Genomic DNA, 19,565 nt, shown 5'->3' with positions numbered 1-19,565 from the left:
CCTCTCCTGTACCCCCTGCTTTCCTGGGGACATGCACTATTCCAGATAACCACAAAATCCCTGACGTACATTCTCAGCCTCAAGCAAACAGGCTTTGTGAGGTGTTCTCCGTGTGTGTTCTGTTTGTTTTAATTTCCCAAAGATCCATCTGCCGAGAATCCTGGGATGAAAGACTCCTGGAAACTCAGGGAGGAAAGGGTCGCAGAGAAAAGGCATTCAAGTCCCTGTTATAAATAAGAAAATGGGGGTCTTGGGACACACAATGACAGAAACCCCCTTGTGAGGCAGTACCTGGTCTGGATATTGCACTCTAAATCCAGCGTTTTAGGCATAAGCTTGAAACAGCTCCTGCTACACAGTAACTGCCTCCAAATGTTATCTTTCTTCTTTTCGGAGACTTAGCTAAACCCAGTCCCATTGTCAGTATGCAAACAAGGGAAGGAAGTCTCAGAGAAGTGGATTCTCCAAGTTCACAGTTCATACAGAGAAGCCAGTATGTGTGTTTGTGTGACCTTAACTGCCACACTCTTACCCTTCCTGTTTACCATCTGTGCAGCCGGGGAAGTTAAACCTGGGTCCTAGTGGAGGGGCCTGGGACAACTGAAAACAAAACAAATAAGCAAGGCAAAGACACATGTGTCATGAACACAACTATTGACACCCACGGGTCACCCCCTCTCAGCAGCTTCTGGCAGGTGTGGAGGGATCACTTCCTCCTTGGCCTAGGTATCAATGGGACCTCCCCAAAAAGATGTGTTTCTGTTGGAAAGAAACAAATGGCACCTGAGGCAGGTTAAAAGATTGTACACCACCACCCCACTTCACCCCACCACCACCCCACTTCACCCCACCACCACCCCACTTCACCCCACCACCACCTCACTTCACCCCACCACCACCCCACTTCACCCCACCACCACCCCACTTCACCCCACCACCACCCCACTTCACCCCACCACCACCTCACTTCACCCCACCACCACCCCACTTCACCCCACCACCACCCCACTTCACCCCACCACCACCCCACTTCACCCCACCACCACCCCACTTCACCCCACCACCACCTCACTTCACCCCACCACCACCCCACTCGACCCCACCACCACCCCACTCGACCCCACCACCACCCCACTTCACCCCACCACCACCTCACTTCACCCCACCACCACCCCACTTCACCCCACCACCACCTAACTTCACCCCACCACCACCCCACTTCACCCCACCACCACCCCACTTCATCCCACCACCACCTAACTTCACCCCACCACCACCTAACTTCACCCCACCACCACCCCACTTCACCCCACCACCACCCCACTTCACCCCACCACCACCTCACTTCACCCCACCACCACCCCACTCGACCCCACCACCACCCCACTCGACCCCACCACCACCCCACTTCACCCCACCACCACCTCACTTCACCCCACCACCACCCCACTTCACCCCACCACCACCTAACTTCACCCCACCACCACCCCACTTCACCCCACCACCACCCCACTTCACCCCACCACCACCTAACTTCACCCCACCACCACCTAACTTCACCCCACCACCACCCCACTTCACCCCACCACCACCCCACTTCACCCCACCACCACCACTTCACTCCACCACCACCCCACTCCACCCCACCCCACCCCTGTCACTGAGACTTCGTATTCTGGGTCTGTTTAACACCTGCTTTATCATCCACCTCGACCCCCATGGAAGGTCATAGCTTTTGGTTCTTCTATAAACTCACTATGTAGCCAAGGGTAGCCTTCAACTTCTATTCCCCCTGCCTCCACCTTCTAGGTTCTGAAATTTCAGGCATCAACTTACATAGCTCTTGGGTCTTGATGTATGCTAGGCAAGCACTCTACCAAACCAGGACCATAGCTTTCTAATTCCATTCTTCAATGAGCCAAATGCTCACCGAAAAACCTTGTCTATAACTTGCAACTCCAAGGAATGATTAATGAGCTTAGAGACAAGCAGGCTAAGGCCCTGGGAGGTTGAGTGGCTCCTGGCGCTGTCAGAAGTAGAAGACAGCAGCAAACAAGGAAGCCCTTTGATCTTTGTACTAGCCAGCGCCATGCCCAGAGGCACTTGGGCCCTGAGGCTCTAATGGCAACAAAGAGGGTGGGTAAGGAAGGAACAGCTTGTTTCTTAAGTGAATTTTTCTCTTTTTGAGTCAGCCATTAAAATCTTTCTTGGATCTGACCAACCTTTGCAAGGGTTTCCTATTGATGTTGGGGCTGGGGGTGGGCCTGGGAGAGCTTCATCCTTGAGCATTACCTCTGGTACCCAGATGAGGGGTGGGAGATATAAAGATACTGGAAGCCTAGGCCCTGCTCAGGTTTCATCTCTCTTGGATCTACCCCTTTGGGGAGGATTCTGGACATATGCCTGGTAGAGGGACTGCTGGGACCCAGCAGCACATTTGGCATTAAGACTAGAACATAGCTTCCATTAAGTGTATCAGTCAGGAGTCATTTCTGTCCCCTTCCCCTTGTGGCCCCTGGTCAGTGGCTCACTTAATCCCCAGTCTCATGTCTGTTTCTCTCCACCCAGATGTCAACAGCTGGCTACTCACCTTTGGATTCCAGCTGCACAATGTGATACCTGGCTATCCCAAACCAGACACAGATGCCACGGAACCCTCCTACGAGCTCGTGCACACACAGATGAAAACTCAGGAATGGGACAACAGCAAGGTAATGCTCCACATGACAGCCACACCTCGGCCATTCTGACACTGAGGGAGGAGCCCCACCAACTGTGCAGAAATGTCAAGCCAGGGATGGAAACTGAGGCAGCACCTTCATGACTCCTGCCAGATAGCTTTCAACAAACAGCAAACCTCAGGGGCCCAACTCGAGCAGCACATGAACACTCACAGGCTACGTGAAGAGCTTTTTGTAATCCACCATGTTCAGAGTACCACAAGAAACCAATCAGCCTTTGTCACAGAATTGATAAGAGGAGTGCTCTGAATGCAGATGTGATTTTTTTTTTTTTTTTTTTTTTTTTTTTTTTTGAGCACCTGATGATCCTGGCACTGAGTGGCTTTAATTAGCTCACAAATGTACTGGGCTGTCATCCTTCTCCTCACACAGCTTCAATGCCTGAGACTATTCAAGCCCAGGGTCGTCCATTTTGTGTCATCTGGCTGAGCATGATGACTCGGAGGGGCTGTAGGAGGAAAGAAAAGTTACCTTTTCTTATCTCCCTTTTATGACCAAATGTCAAAGACTCGGAATTATATGGCTGGAAAAATATTTTACAACAGTCTCGTCCCACCTGCTGGTCACTTCATGTGGTGCTCGTCCCAGCCTCAGCCCCCATTCCCCAATCCTGTGCCAGGAACAGATTCCATGTCCAGCCCTGTACAGTGGCCCTTGGACTGCAAGGGTGGGTTAGCAGAAACTAAGCCTAGGGGCTGCCCGCCGGGGACAGTAAACTATGGGGAGGGGCAGCAATGCTACATGGCATGATCATGACCCTGTGCTTGGCCACCCCATTTCTTCTCTTTCTCCCCTTCTGTCCCCTCTACGTGTGTGTGTGTGTGTGTGTGTGTGTGTGTGCATGCGGGCACTCATGTGCACATACCTCCACTCTTTTGAGAGAGACTATGAGTTTGTGTGTGTCCCTCACTGAACCTGGAGCTCACAGATTCAGACATGCTGGCCCAAAGGCTCAGTGATTTTCCTCCGAAGCACTGACATTAATGACATGTGACTCCGTGCTCTGCTCTTTACCTGGGATCTGAACTAAGGTCCTCATGCTTGTCCGGTAAACATGTTACAAACTGAGCCAGCTCCCCCTCACCATGTCTCTATTTCTTGTTCGAGACTCAATCCACTAGGCTCATCTTAGCTACCTCCTCCCAGACTTGAGGATGAGTCTGCTCCGGTGGCCTGTTCTGTTCAGCTTTTGTTTTCTTATTCCTTCACTAGATTCTGAATCCCAACAGGCTAAGTTACAGGTGAAGTGTCTCAATCAGGGCCCAGCATATAGGCTAGCACATTGTAGGTGCTTCTGAGACTCAGTGACTGAACCATGTAAACAGCCCATTTCATAAAGAAGCTATGACAGAAGGGGACAGGAACCTAAGCCTGCCTAGCCACAGAGCCCTCTTTCTGCCCTAGCCTGTCCCAGACCCTCATACGCCAGCCCTTGGTCCAGATGTCCAAGCAATTGCTGTCCCCAAGGCTGATTCCAGCCACACAGCACTTTCTCCCCTGCCAGATTTCTGCTGCACTCCCCAGAGTCCCTGTCTCTGGCTGCCTGTTTGCCAACCTTGCCTGTCAATGAATTATTGATTTCTGCCCTTGGCAAGCATTGGAGATCTTTGTTGTTGAGTACTCCAGCTTTTGTGAAACTCTAGGAAATAATTGTTCACAGACAGGGTCCTATTAATTATAAAGAGGACTTAATTTCAACGGGAGGCTGATGGGTCTATTTCTAAAGCCTGTGCCCCAAGTTGCTGATAAAGCCTGGAGCCCCGAGTGAGTACAGCTTCCCTGAGCTCCATGAGAATGGGAGGGGCACCAACCAGCTGGGTCCAACCTGACCCCCCCAGCAGCCAAGCTGGGGATGTTTAAGGAGGCCCAAGGAGGCACTGTGGGGCAGAGACCCCCCCATGAAGAGCTTGGATAATGGGAGTGTAGAACGTAGAACAAAGGAAGGACTTGAGACAGTTGATGGCTTTCCTCATGCCATGCGTTGCTTGGAACCCTACCTTCTCCCCCTTTTCTCTGCCTTTAGGTTGAGCATCTTCTGAGCCTTGTTTACTTCCCACTACTGTGGCTGCCCTTGACACCGGCCTCTAGAGCCAGACAGGCCTGGGTTTGAATACTAAGATGGAGTGAGTGGTTGGGACTATGGGCCAGGGATGAGTTGTGCAACCTAAATTCTCTTAGAAGTGAACTTGAAGCTGAGTACAGTGACACAAGCCTTTATTCCCCATAGAGGCAGAAGTAGGTGAATCTCTGTGAGTTCAAGGCCACCCTGGTATACATACTGACTTCCAGGCCAGCCAGGGCAAATGCTCTGTCCTTAAACAAACAAACAAAAACTGAAATGATAACCATCTCTATTATAGGATTAAGCAGAGTGTTGAATGGTAATTCTTGAGCCTATGATGTGTTTTGGACCACTAGTGAGTATGTTTAGCTGCATATTGTCAATTGCATCTGGGCCTATGACAATGTCTAGTACATTCTGTATCTCCAGCTGCTCAGCAAGGTGCCTGGCCAGAGCAGCTTCTCCCTGAACTGGCTCTGGATAGAAGGGTGTGGGGATGAGTGGATAGCCGGGTGTTCTGATGGTCAGCACCACGGAGACAGATGTCACAAGCCAATACATCTCTGCAGATTTGAATTCACTGTTTAAACTGATGCTCTGTGCTCTTTGGTGTTGCTTTTCCCTTTGTCTTACACTCTCCCTCTCTCTTTTTCATGGCCCTCCCCCATCAGTCTATCCTCGGGGTACAGTGTGAAGTTCAGAAGCAACTCAAGGCCTTCGTTACCTTAGAACGCTTTGACCAGCTCTACGGCTCCACCATGACCAGCTGCCAACAGGCCCCAGAGACAAAGAAGTTTGCCTCCAGTGGTTCCATCTTTGGCAAGGGGGTCAAGTTTGCCTTGAAAGATGGTCGAGTGACCACTGACATCATCAGTGTGGCCAATGAGGATGGGCGGAGGATTGCGGCCATCTTGAACAATGCTCACTATCTCGAGAACCTTCACTTCACCATTGACGGGGTGGACACCCACTACTTTGTGAAACCAGGACCTTCGGAAGGTGACCTGGCTATCCTGGGCCTCAGTGGGGGGCGGAGAACCCTGGAGAACGGGGTCAACGTCACTGTGTCCCAGATCAACACTATGCTCAGTGGCAGGACTAGACGCTACACTGACATCCAGCTGCAGTACAGGGCACTGTGTCTGAACACCCGCTACGGGACAACCGTGGACGAGGAAAAGGTGCGGGTGCTGGAGCTGGCCAGGCAGAGAGCCGTACGCCAGGCTTGGGCCCAAGAGCAGCAGAGACTGCGGGAAGGGGAAGAGGGCCTGCGGGCCTGGACAGACGGGGAGAAGCAGCAGGTGCTGAACACGGGGCGGGTGCAAGGCTACGAAGGCTTCTTTGTGACTTCCGTCGAGCAGTACCCAGAACTGTCGGACAGCGCCAACAATATCCACTTCATGAGACAGAGCGAGATGGGCCGAAGGTGACAGAAAGGGCCAAGGCCTGGACTTCTTGCCAAAGACAGCTACTCTTCTGTGGCCGTATACCTGACTGTGTTGTACTTAACAAAAACAAAAGACAAAAAAACAAAAACAAAAAAACAAAAACAAAAACTTTTTATTAACAAGTGCAGAAAACAAAACAGAAAGATATTTGTTGCATTGTTAATTCATGCAACATCATTTTTTGTTTGTTTTGTTTTGTTTTATTTTAGAAAAGAAAAACACAAATTTGGCCTTCACACATTTTTTTTTTTTTTTTTTTTTTTTTTGCAAAGAATGGAAGGGTTTGTTTTGTTTTGTTTTTTCCGTAGTGTGATCATGATGATAACTTTATTGTCCTTTGTTTCCTTTTTTCCTTGAGGAATTCTCCCTGTCATTGGGGGTCCATTTCTCCTCTCTTGGGGAAACACATCTCCTTGGGTGTGTCCTCATCTGCCCCTAGGTACCCAGTGTGATGTGAGACACGAGTGTTTGTGCTAGTTTGTCTCGTGTGTAGCCCTTTCTTCTCTGAGTGGGGTTGGGCAGGAATGAGGGGTGCAGAGAGTCCCCAACCCTGTGGGACCTTGGGAGCTTTGGTTAGGCTCCCACAGAAAGTGGTGAGCTGCCCTTCACCATGTTTTGTGCCTCCTGAGGACCTACATCATGCTCTGGAAAATTCCATGATGTTATTCAGCACCTTTTCAAGCCACCCCAGACTCCTATCCAAGCTTTATATTTTGATGCTAAATGAACCCCCTCCTCTCCCTTTTACAAATCTCTAGTGTAGTTGTCAGTGACCCTCCCACTCCCATAATGAAATAGAGAAAGTGTCTCCGAGGCCCTTTCCCTAGTCTGGTGATATACCATCCTGGGACTATGAGCCCCATCCTTTCCAGGAGGTGAAAGTACCCAGGATGTCTGTGAGTTGTTGTTCCTTCATGATGTCCCTCGCTCATCTCTTCCTCTCTCCCAAAGTCAGGCGTGAGAACCAGCAGTGCGCAGCAAGCCTTCTGTGTCCCCGTGGCTTTGGGTTATTTTCCCTCCAGTGCTCAGATACCACCAAATGACAATCAGGAGTGTGGCAAGAGATACCTGATAGCCTTTGATCCTGGAAAGATGCATTTAAAAAAAAAAAAAGTCAGCCAAAGAAAGCCAGCAAAGGCATGAGCCAAGAACCCTAACCCGCTCCTGGAGTTTCCTCTGCCTCCCCTGTTCAGGCTATTCCCAGAGGCTCTGGGGTCTCAGAAAATTCCTTCTGTGGAATTCTTCACTAGAGGACCCCAGGCAGGAATGGCTTTGGTCTTGGTTTTAAATAAGAAGAAAGAGCTCTTTGGTATTGTGTGGCAGTGTCATAGGACTCCACTGGGATCAGGGCTGGTGGTGCCAGAGGCTGGTGCTCGTGGATACGGAAGGCCAGGCTAGCATTGTTCCTGTGAAGACCTGTGCACACACCATTTGGAAGAGGGTAGGCACGGGTGCAGCCAGTGCTGGAGGACTGCCCAGAGCAGGCCGGGAAGTACGGAGGGCAGAGGACTGCAACTAGAGCTAGGAGCTTGCTGGAGGATTCCGCTCCTGGTTTATCTGCCTAGACACCGTTGTCGTTAGTACTCATGGTGTCCGGGAGACAGGGGGAAGCCAAGTGCTTCCTTTTAAGCTGGGCTTCTTAGAAAATGGGACTTTTATGGGTTACATTTACATTAAGTGTGGAAAATGAATTCCGAGTCTTAGCTATTCCCCGTGGGAACCTTGTTGGACTGATAAAGCTCACAGCACCTTTATAGCCTTACAGAGTCTTCAGAATATGACATGAGTTAATGAAACCAAGAGGGTCTCTTACCGCATGAGAATCAGAGCAGTGTGGAGTCTGCCTGTAGCTCTGCCGGGCAGAGAGAGGTGTCCAAAGTCGGCTGGGAGGGGAGATCTCGCCTTATGCTGTCCCACTGGGATTAGAGGATATGTTTTGTTAAGTGCTCTTCCTGATTTCAAAAAAAAAAAAAAAAATTGTCACACTGCTACAACAGTGTGCCACAGTCTGCTTTATCCACCGGTTGCTCATTGCCTCTGGATCAAAGCTCTGCTGGGTCAGATTTGATGCCCCTTCAGGCCCATTGTACCCAGCATGAGCTGGTAATGGGAACATCCTTCTGACATGATCATTCTTGGATAGGACAGAAAGTAGTTTGACCTAAAAAACACAGGTCTTTCTGTATCCAAAAGACATATGCCCTCTCAGAATGTCCTTTTGCTGTAAGGGTCCTATGGGCAGAGTTGTCCTGTGAGTTGGCCTAGTGTATATGTCCCATACTGGCTGCCTGACATTGGCTGAGATCCGCTGGGGGCAGTTACCTGTAAGACAGAGAGACAACATGTGACTCAAGGGAACCAACTCCTTGTAGCTCTGCAGCCTGTCTGCTATTTCCCTCCCTCAAAGAATATATTTTTAGGGATCAGTGAACACCGTGAGTTATTGGTTTTTTTTTTTTTTAAAGGAATGATCCTGCATTCTTCCTGGGCACCATCCCAGACAGAGTATCTTGCTTCTACAGGGAAACACACAAGCATCCTTGAGCTGTAAAGGACCTTAGCTTTAGGTCAGGCAGTGCCATGTCGCCCCTTCCCCCGACACCGATGCTGTCCTCCCTGAACTCTGGTCTTGGCCCCTTTGAGTTGGATTCCACCTCCCAGGTGGCTTTAAAGACACACATCACAGTTTCTTTTGCCTAATTATGTGAATATAAAATGCTATCCTGGACAACACTTAGCACCTGTTCTTTGGACACTGACTACATCTATCCACTTGAGAAAGTGACCAGGTCTTCCTCACTGGTGCAAATTTGTGATTCTGATGGGAGTTAGCCTCTGAACTGCTAAGGTTTGTTTTTGTGTGGTTCCCACTTTCTCTACCCTCCACAACTGCCAATCAGTCCCTCAGCCCCAGCCCCTCTTCCATGACCTTAAACAAGACTTTATTAGTTCCCAGCCTCATCTTTTCTACCCCAAGACCCCTCCCCGTTTTGCAGTCATCTTCAGGACAAGCATCACTAGAGGGCACTGCGGTGATACTGAGCCCGTAGTAAACCACACTTTAGCTTTTAACACGTGGCTCAGAGTCGCTGATGGAAAACTAGCCCCAGGTTCACACCAGTGCCTGACTCTACCGAGGGGAAGCTAATGGGAGACTGAGGCTGGACAAGTGCCTGCAAATATCAGGGGTGGCGTGGGGAGGGGGGCAGATGACGCCGAAAAACTGAGCAGACTAGGTAGAGCTTTATAGGCACAGAGCAAGGGAGGAGAAGAAAGAAGGTTTTCAATGTGGCATCTTAGAGCACAGTCTTGCCACTCACAGCCCTCAAACCTCTGGTGGCCCTGTGGTGAGAGCAGAGACGCTGGGCTTCGTGCTCAGGGAGATGAGCGTGATGGCTTCCAGCAGAGGGCTGAGCTTTGGGGTTACATGTTCCTCATCCCTCACAGCAGCCACTTCGCCCAAGAGGTTCTGCGGATCCTGGGGGTAAGAGGATTCACCACCCACGGGGTCTCAGTCTCTTCTCTCTCAGGATCTTCATTGGGACTAAAAGCCCTCCAAGAGAGGCACGCTATCCCCAGCTAGGCCCAAACTGTTGTCTTTTGTAGGAGGGGACAGAAGGGTAAAAAAAGAAAGAAAGAAAGAAAGAAAGAAAGAAAGAAAGAAAGAAAGAAAGAAAGAAAGAAAGAAAGAACGCTGCGGTTCAAGACCTTTTTATTTAGCCTTCCCAAAACAGCAAACTCATTTTAAAGACTCATTGCTCAGGTGACAGAAACTTTATCCTCTCCAACCTTTCATTCTCAAAAACCAGCCTTGTGTACTTGACTGCCCAGAACAGTGGTGGGCTCTGAGATTTCACGGTGTTGTGGAAGATCAAAGGTGGGGAGGCATGGGGTGGGGGGCCCTGTGTTGTGTTTCAGAGGCCTTGGTGGGGCCCTGGGTTACATTTCTTACCCTCTGGGGAATGCCAATGGTGTGAGACTGGGCAACTTCCTAGTCCCTAAGAAAAATGTGATTGACTGTAAGGGCTGATGGTTCAGGGATGACTGCCCCTGAGCAGACTGTCCCAGCAGAAGCTGACCCACATATGTCTGGTGGTCCCCAGAGGCTCTAATCCACTCATCACCAGAACCCCACTGTTCTAAATGTGCCCATCATTCTGAGGACTTCTAAACCTGCAGCTCTGGCAAAGGACGATTATGAGCTGCCTCTGGATGGCTAACACTGGAGACTCTGGCCTTACCATGTGGAAATAGTTTTCCTGAAGTCTGGAACTAATTTTGAGAAGTTTTTTTCTCAATACTTTTGTGTTTCTAACACTGTATTCTTGACTGTGTAAATACCAACAAGGCTGTAAATAAATGCAGATGTAGATACCTTCTAGAAAAAAAGGGGGAAAAAGCATAAAAACAGAACCAGAAGTGATCCCGTGTAGCCTTCGTTGACAAATAAAAGACTATTTTGTGTTTAAAGGTGTGCAGTGGCCTTTGTTGGGAAACAGTGGCAGTTACCAGGAGCGCTGGAGGAAGACCCCACCTTCACCCCAGAGTCCCTTGCAGGTTCTACCTGCCATGGGCAGAGATTCCAGGGGATCACAGAAGACCGAGGGAGGCCTCACCTACTAAAGGATGCCCAGAGAGACAGTTCTCACCTCGGTGCTGCCAAACTGCCCCCAGGCTGGGTCCTATCTTGGTTCTTATGCTCACTGGCTTCAAAGAGAGATTCCAAGAGGCAGAAATACCTGGCCCCATCTGCCACCAAACACAGGACCGGACACAGAGTCACTGCACCTTATAAATGAACAGGCACACGTCAACTGAGACATGATAATAGCCACATGGTACAACTCAGCGGGAGAGGAGAAAACACCGTTTGGGTGTATTCCCGCTGTGTTCCTTTCTTTTCAGTCTAACATAGTCCTAATCACAGCACATAGAGGCATCTCTTATTTAATCTCACTGGCTCTGGGCTAGCCCATGCCAAGCTCTAGGGAGAGTAGGGACAAGCTATAGGCCCCTTCCTCCCACCCAGGCCAGATAGAGACATCACTGCCGACGGGACAGGCAGCAGCAGCAACTCAGCCCTCCACTGTGAGTCACCTTGGCATGGACAGTGGTTCCAATACTACGCCCTGACTTTTGAGTTACTCTGTACTCAAGATCTTGCATCTCTCCGTGAGGGGTTGGTGACACAGACCTCCTGGTCGATTACTTCTTGTGTCATGCTAAGAGCACGTGCCCTCTCTGCCCAGCCAACCCCTAACTGCTGTCCAAATCTTTGTGCTCTTTACCCTATGCCAATGTTTCTCAAACTCTGGCTTGCAGTTTATTAAAATATAGCCCCTCCCCCTGAATTCCTAAGTAAGCAGGCCTGGAGTTTAGCCGCAAAATGTGCAATTCTAATAGGTTCCCAGGCATTACTGCTTTGAGAACTGCTGGTAAGTATACTACCCTAATAAACTGTATAACTGGGGTGATACTTCAGATGCCCAAGTCAGCAAAATCTCCCATGTCTCCCAGTAGGGCAGCTGCAGTAGCCCCTGCCCCGTGCTTCTTTCCCTTCACATGTGCCACAGCAGATTGCCTGAGGACTTGGACCCTCCCAGTCTAGCCCCCAGAATTTGACACCTGCCAGCTGTTCACACACAATCTTCACACCCATCTCAAATGATTCTCGAAACCATTTGGTCATTCATTCTGCTCTCAGGAGACATCAGCTAACACTGATCTGAATTATTCAACATGGACCCACTTCAGGAGTGAGCTCCTCCGGGTCAATCAAGACTAAATCTAGTCCCCGCCCCCTTCTACGAGCTCCCAGTGCCACAAACAGAAGTCCAGCTGCTCGTCAGTCTAAGGCTAGCCTGTCTTAGACTTCAGGGTCCAGTCCTTCCAGGGTAGAGTCAGCTGCCCTGAAGAGCCAGACACTCTGGCCCTCGCTACACTTCAGTGAAAGTGACTAGGACAGCTAGAACACACACCCTTCATCTCACACAGGAGGCTGGTGGAGGCCTGTGTCCTGCCTCGGAGTGAACATGTCCGCGAGTTAGAAATGAATGCAGCCAAGATGAAAGGACATTCAGTGAGCAGTGGACGGGGCTCTAGGTACTTTGCTCACCAGTATTCTCTGGCATCTGCCACAGGAAGCACTCGGAGATACCTGTCAGCTATACGATGCACACTTCTCTGGTTCTCCCACCCCACCCTCTGCCAGGGTCTCTGACGTCTCCCCTTCATTCCATACCTCTCCCCAAAAGCACACAGGAAGTGCTCCCCACCTAGCAAGTGCTACTCAACTCTTAGGCCAAATCTCCCTGACCAGAATCTTCTGGGGACAAGCACTGTGTGTCTGAACAGCGAGATCTCAGCAGACACAGTCAGAGCTGTCTCTAGACACGGCTGTCTGCATTGGTCTTGACAAAGCCACACTATAGGCAATAGGTGGGTTTGGCAGGTGATCCTGTAGGTTCGTGGTCTGTGTTTAAGGACGGAATCAGAATGTGAATCCAAACTCCCCCAATGCCACATCCTGAGCTATTTTAGTAGGAAGGCTGGGGATCCGAGGAATTTCCCATATGGAGGGCTTCATGCACTGAAGATGGGAATGGGTTCCACCTTTCATGTGTCCTGCAGGTCCCCATCAGCAGACACAGGATCACCTGAGACTGCATTGTGTTTCTAAACTTAAAGCCAGCTGCATGGGCAGTGGCCAGCACAACCCCCAGAGCCCCGTACTCAGCCGTCTCCATCTTAAATGCCTGTTTCTTCTTCTTCCTCCTCCTCTTCTTCTTCTTCTTCTTCTTCTTCTTCTTCTTCTTCTTCTTCTTCTTCTTCTTCTTTTTCTTCCTCTTCCTCTTCCTCTTCCTCTTCCTCTTCCTCTTCCTCTTCTTCTTCTTCTTCTTCTTCTTCTTCTTCTTCTTCTTCTTCTTCTTCTTCTTCTTCGAGGGGGAGCCTCTATTTTCATCTCATGCTGGATTACGCACACTATGTGACTAGTCATGTCCTTATTGTTTATCCAGTGTTGGTAATCGCTCAGAATTCTAGGACATTCTCAAGGCCTTGATACAAAGTGGGCCCTGGATTCCCAAAAGAGTGGGTATCCAATGAGCAAGAAAATCCTGGCTTGTGTTGGGTTATGACTGACTAAAATCAGCCAAGATCTCTGCATCAAGGGAACCCAGGAAGCTCCCACCTGATGGTAAACATCCAAGCTACCCTAGTGGTAGACAGGAGGAAGTGCAGGGAAAGCAGAGGGTAAAGAAGCTATAAGCCAGCGCTTCCTCTGGGGAGAGATCAGGGAGGCTCCCAGGAGAAGGCAACACCCTAACTGACTCAAAAGAGAAAGGAATGAAAAGGGGGTATTTTCAGGAGGATGATGTGGCAGAAAAAAGGCACCAAGGCATGCCAGGGGACAGCAACTCCCGGGTGAGGCAGCTGACTCCAAAATCCAGATGACTAGTAGGTGGGCAGCCACATAGCCTTGACTGCCCTCCTTGTCTCCTAGTGCCCTTGCACACTCCAGTGTGTGTCCAAAGCTCATCCCCATTCCCACCCAAGTCTCACTAGATGGCTGCAAGTATTTAGATGAGGACTGTGATTCTCTCTCCTCGGAGACCTTTGCCAGTTTCCATGCTTATCCACCAAGTCACACTCATGGTTTCTTCGCACTGACAGCACCACCTGGTGGCCACCTCTCACACTTCCCTCCCCAGCCTGAGCTGTAGAAAAGCTGAGTTAACACCAGTCTCCTGCCCAGTTCCTTCACTTCCTGGGGTTCGCATGACCTTCAGACAATATCCTGTGCGGCCCACAGCCAAGCGTTTACACTTACAACATCCACATGGCTTCTCTGACTCTCTTGGCTTTCTTTATGCCTCTGACCCAAGAAGAGAAATTCTTCCTAATGTATGAGCAGGCAGGGTGTGGGTTCTAATAATAAAAAATGGGACTCGAGCCTTCAAGATGCCTCAGCAGGTGAAGGTACTACTGCCAAGTCTGGTGATATGAGTCCCAACTCTGGGACTCATGTGGTGGAAGGAGAAAACGGACTACTGAAAGCTGTCTGTTGAACTCCACACTCATGTGCATATAAACACACACACATACACACACACACACACACACACACACACACACACACAGGCACAGACACAGCTTTAAAAACTAACAAGAAGAGCTCTTCAAGGGTCTAGGCTCCACTCTGGTCTGAACAATGACTCTCAGAAGTTGCTTCAAAAAAAAAACATGAAAGGCTCGAGAAAGTAAACAAAGGGGAATAAATTTTGGGGTCCTTTCCCCTTCTTCCGTGATGCCTTACCATCCTTGAGCCACTGTGAAGAGAATCCTTCTATAGTAAACATGATGTCCCCTGCACTCTCATGAAGTCAGCTGCATTGTCACTGCTGAACCTGAGGCTGGAAGAAGGCAGACAGTACAGTGTCCCCGAATCACATAGCGTCGAGACTTACCCCAGGCAACCCCCACCTATCAGTGTCAACAGTGACAATATAGAGGAAGAACTTTTTAGGAGCCAAGGCCACTTTGCAATTGCATCAAGGCGTGTTTCAGAGGCCATTCCACACGGACAGGAAACATGCAGTGTGTCAGGTGTTTCCTAAGCATTCTAAGTGCATTTAACCCTGGCCACAGTGCACTCAGAGGGAGCCATTAGTAATATCTCTGGTCTTCAAGTGGAAAACTAGAGGCATATTTAAAAGGATATGAAGCTAGCAAATGGAACAACTAAGATTTGAACCTAAATAATCCAGTTTTGGGGACTAACATGCTACTGTTAGCTACCCTTGAGCCTAGAAACAAAAAGGAAATGTACAAGCCCTGGCCTAGGGTCTGCTAGACAAAGCCAACTGAAGGGCGTCTGATGTCAGGTATGGGGAAGTTCGTAGGCACAGTCTGCCTCTAGTCTGGGAGGAAGAGAGCTGAATCAGACAGAACTACCCCTAAGTGGTGCGTGATGGGGTGGAATACAGTGGGACTCAGGTGACAAGATACAAGCTTCTGACACTAAGTCAGAAAATGCTTGAACACTGGTTCAACTGGATCTAAGAACTACCTCTCTGTCCTGCAGATAAATTCTAAACAAACGTATTATACCTAAACCTTCACTGCCTTCTTCCCAGGAAGAGAGAGAACTGCTGGCTGCCATGGGCCAGGCAACTTGATACAAGTCCAGCATAGCATGGTTTCCGGTCTACATAGACTGGCCTGATGTGCCATCTAGTGGCTGATACATGCATTACACTAGATATTGGTGCCATCCCGTCTTTGCCCAGGTCTACAGGGTAGAAACCTAAGACATAATCCTCAAGTATGTAAGCAGCACTGAGAAGATGTCTCCAATGCCTTACCAATGAAGAGACTGAGATGGGACTCTGAGATCTGATTGATATAGTAATAATTGTATCCATCATTTTTCAGACAGCATGCTAATCATCAGTTCCTGTTGACTTCATGGAGTCATGGATTCCATAACAGATAGTTATTTTGCCTCCCTCATATCTGCTCTATTTCTCAATTCTATCTTGTAATGTTCCCCTTGTTTTGAATGCCATTTATTCGTTAGACAGTGACAGTGCAGAGTACATACTAAATCAGATAGCCCTTCAGAGTGCCACTACCTGTGTTCTTGGGCCTCCACATACCCTACATCTTAAATGCCCGCTTCTTCTTCTTCTTTAAATAGGGGGAGCCTCTATTTTCATCTCATGCTGGGTTACGCAAGCCATGTCACCAGGCAGATTGAGAATGCAGACATGAACCTAGAGTCTCTCTGAGCTGACACTGGATGTTTTCACTCTCCGAGATCCGCAGCCTCTGCTCAGGGACCCGGGTATCCAGAGTGAGTTTAGTGAGAAGACTATTCCAAGTGAAGGAATTGGGAAAGGGGTTTCCTAGAAGGGGCGACCTTGGCTTCTGAGGCCCACAGATACAAGAGGTAATGTATGCTAGGTGACTTTATGTCAGTTTGACACAAGTTAGAGTCATCTGAGAGGATGGAGCCTTGATTGAGAAAATGCCTCCATAAGATCCAGCTGTAGGCAAGTCTGTGGGGCATTTTATTCATTAGTGATTGATAGGGGAGGGCCATTGTTAGGGGTGACACCCCTGGGCTGGTGGTCCTGGGAGGAATATTAAGAATAAATAAATGAAACCAAAGCCAGTCTTTAAAAACTCTCTAGAATTTGAATAAGAACCAACAATATATTCATATACAACCTTATCCAGAAATCTCAATTTGTCCAGTTCTGAGATAACACCAAGATGGGAACTGTCTAAATCTCTAAAGCAAATAGTACAGAAGTGTTCCGAAGGTAGAAGGGAAACAGTTGAAGCAGCTGGTAAGGTGGAATATCTGAAAAACACGCAAGAGATGTAAAGCAGACACAACTGGAAACATAACAACTAAAGTAAATGTAACCAACACACACACACTCACATACATACACACACACTCACACATACACACACACTCACACACATTCACACACATTCACACACTCACACACTTTCACACACACTCATACACACACACTCACACATACACACACACTAACACACATTCACACATACATACACACACACTCACACACACACATACACTCACACACATTCACACACTCACACACTTTTACACACACTCACACACACACATACATACACACACTCACACACACTCACACATACACACACACTAACACATATTCACACATACACTCACACACACTCACACACACACATACACTCACACTATACACACATTCACTCACATTCACACATACACACACACATACTCACACATACACTCACACACATTCACACATACACATACTCACACACACACATACTCACACATACACTCACACACATTCACACATACACATACTCACACACACACAGGCACACACACTGAACCTGGGCCAGGCATAGAAGAATGGAAAGAAAAGGAAAAGAATCCATGAGCCTAAAACAAATTGATTAAATACCAGCTGTACTCAATCAGAGGACCGGTGATTGTAAGGGGTCACTGGGACCAACTGACAAGGTGCACAACTGCTGAGAGAGAGGGAGGGAGGCGAGGGAGGGAGGGGGAGGAAGGGGGAGGATGGAGCACAGCACAGAACACACCCAGTGAGATGACAGCGACAACTTTCCAAATCTAAAGAAAACCATGGCCATGACCAATAGTTTCTACAAACTCCTAACAAGGTATCGGAACGAACTCCCAGACACATTCTGACCAAGCCACAGAGACTGAGAAACAGAGATAGAAGATGGCACTGGGGCTAGGGAGACAGTTCGGGGGTAAAGCGCTGCACATGCAGACAGAAACCTGAGTTCAGCTCCTGGCAACCCTGTAACAACCAGGTACAGTGACACACATGCCTGAAATCCCGGGCTCAGTGAGGGCCCTGGCTCAAAAGTTGGAACATGGGGTTGAGGAAGACACTCAGCATTGACCTCTGGGCTCACATACATATGCACATATACACGTGAATGTGCCCCACACATAAGCACATATGAGTATGTACACACATTAAAGAATTTTTCTAGGTTGAAAGAATTCAGAGGAAAACACAAGGCATGGCTTGCAGGGAGACAGTGACAGGGATGGCCGTTGGGACACCTAATGTTAATAACGTGCTGAAAGAAAAGAAATGTCAGCTCAGAATTCTCAGTGTAGTGAAAAGAACCTCAGGAATGAGGATAAAAGTAAAGCTCTCAGATGAAGGGACCTAGGAGAATCGAGCTGCCCAGGGCACACTTCAGTTGATGGGAATGAGGCCAGAAAGAAACTCACAACCCTGGGAGAAGAACAGCAGAAATGGAAGCTATTTCTCTAAGCAAAATAAACTATATATCCTTTCTTCAAAAACTTCTTTTAAATACGGGATGCTTTACAAACTCGAGTGCCATTCTCCTGCAGAGGCCATGTAAATCTTGCCTGTGTCCTTCCCGTCTTGGTGTCTGTGTGGCAGAACCGTGCACTGACTTTTTAAGTTCTTTAAAATATGTCTCATTGTTGAAAGTGGAAGGGTCAGCACTCCACGGTGGACTTTCAATAAAAGGACAGGAGAGCCCTGCGCAGCATACTTGAGCACCGTGCTTAAAATAATCAGGTATTGTTTTCAGACAGAGCGAGAAGGACGTCTGTTTTAAGTCCTGAAGCAATGGCTAAAAAGCAAAGACACTATTTAAAAAAAAAAAAAAAAAAAAAAAGTGGGAAACTTCTAAAAGCTCAAAAAATCCAAAAGAAATCAAGAAATGTTGGAGAAAAATAATAAAAATAATACAACGAAAAAACCTAAATGTAAACATAACATCGATAACTTCCAACATGAACTAGTATAAGCTCATCAGAGTGAAAAAGATGCTGGCACACAGACAAAAAAACGTAAGAACAACTTAGACAATATGCGTGATGAGAGAGTCCTTTCAAACAATGCTATGCATGGGTTAAAAGTGAAAAGGGAGAAGATATACCGTGAAAACAGTCATCAAAAGCCAACCAGAGTGACTACATAGACATCAAACAATGCAGACTTCAAAGACAGAGGACAAATTGCCATGATAAAAGAGTCAGCCCACCAAGAAGGCATAACATACTTAATTGTACATGCATTGAGAGCGGGTTCAAACTACAGGAGGAAAAACCTGACATGAAAGAAGATAGAGACAATTCCACAGTCATAATTGGAGACGTCAACATGCGTGCCTTTGTCAGTCATCTGTAGAATTAGTGGACAGAGAATCAGTAAGGTTGCCAACTATTAACCAGAAAGATCTGATTGGCTGAGTGATCTGCCAACCACCGACCAGCCAGATCTGACTGGTCAAATGCTTTGCCAACCATCAACCAGCCAGATTTGTTCGACTCGGTGCTCTGCCTAGCCACAATGCATGTTCTTTTCTAAAACAGGTAGGATTGATACCAGACAATGCCATTACCTGGGTCATAGAATAAAATCCTCCCAAACTTAATGTAATTGAAATTGAGTATGGGTTCAAATCAATATGTCTTCCCCTCAGGGACTGGAGAGTAAGGTTCAAAGGAACCTAAGGCAAGCAGAAAGGTTGTGATGAAGAAAACAATTAAACAGACAATGAACAAAGCCCTGAAAATCAACTAGACCAAAACATGTTTCTTTTAAAATATGAGTAGAATTTGACAAACCAAGAGAGGGAGAAGACACCATGGAGAGAAATGAAATGGGGATTATTTTCAGGGATTCAACAAAAACTAACAAAGATTAAAGAACACTATGAACAACTTTATACACACAAATTTTACAACTTCCGTGA

The 19,565-nt window shown here is 48.1% G+C and overlaps 1 protein-coding gene across 4 annotated transcripts in view; it reads left to right on the top strand.

Annotated features, from left to right (window-relative positions):
• Positions 1-6,233, top strand: part of TENM4 (teneurin transmembrane protein 4) — a gene marked incomplete at both ends in the record, with an annotated part of 342,954 nt that extends 336,721 nt beyond the window's left edge. For all 4 annotated transcript variants that reach the window (XM_080912630.1, XM_080912629.1, XM_080912628.1 and 1 more), the window contains 2 exons: positions 2,569-2,711; positions 5,475-6,233. In XM_080912630.1, coding sequence (XP_080768756.1) covers positions 2,569-2,711; positions 5,475-6,233 — 902 coding nt within the window. The remainder of the gene's footprint in view (positions 1-2,568; positions 2,712-5,474) is intronic.
• Positions 6,234-19,565: the final 13,332 nt, after the last annotated feature.

The sequence above is a fragment of the Micromys minutus genome, assembly GCF_963924665.1.
Source record: "Micromys minutus genome assembly, chromosome: 2".
NCBI classification, from domain to species: Eukaryota; Metazoa; Chordata; class Mammalia; order Rodentia; family Muridae; genus Micromys; species Micromys minutus.
The sequence above is the reverse complement of the archived record's forward strand: the minus strand, read 5'-3'. Positions and strand labels throughout refer to the sequence as shown.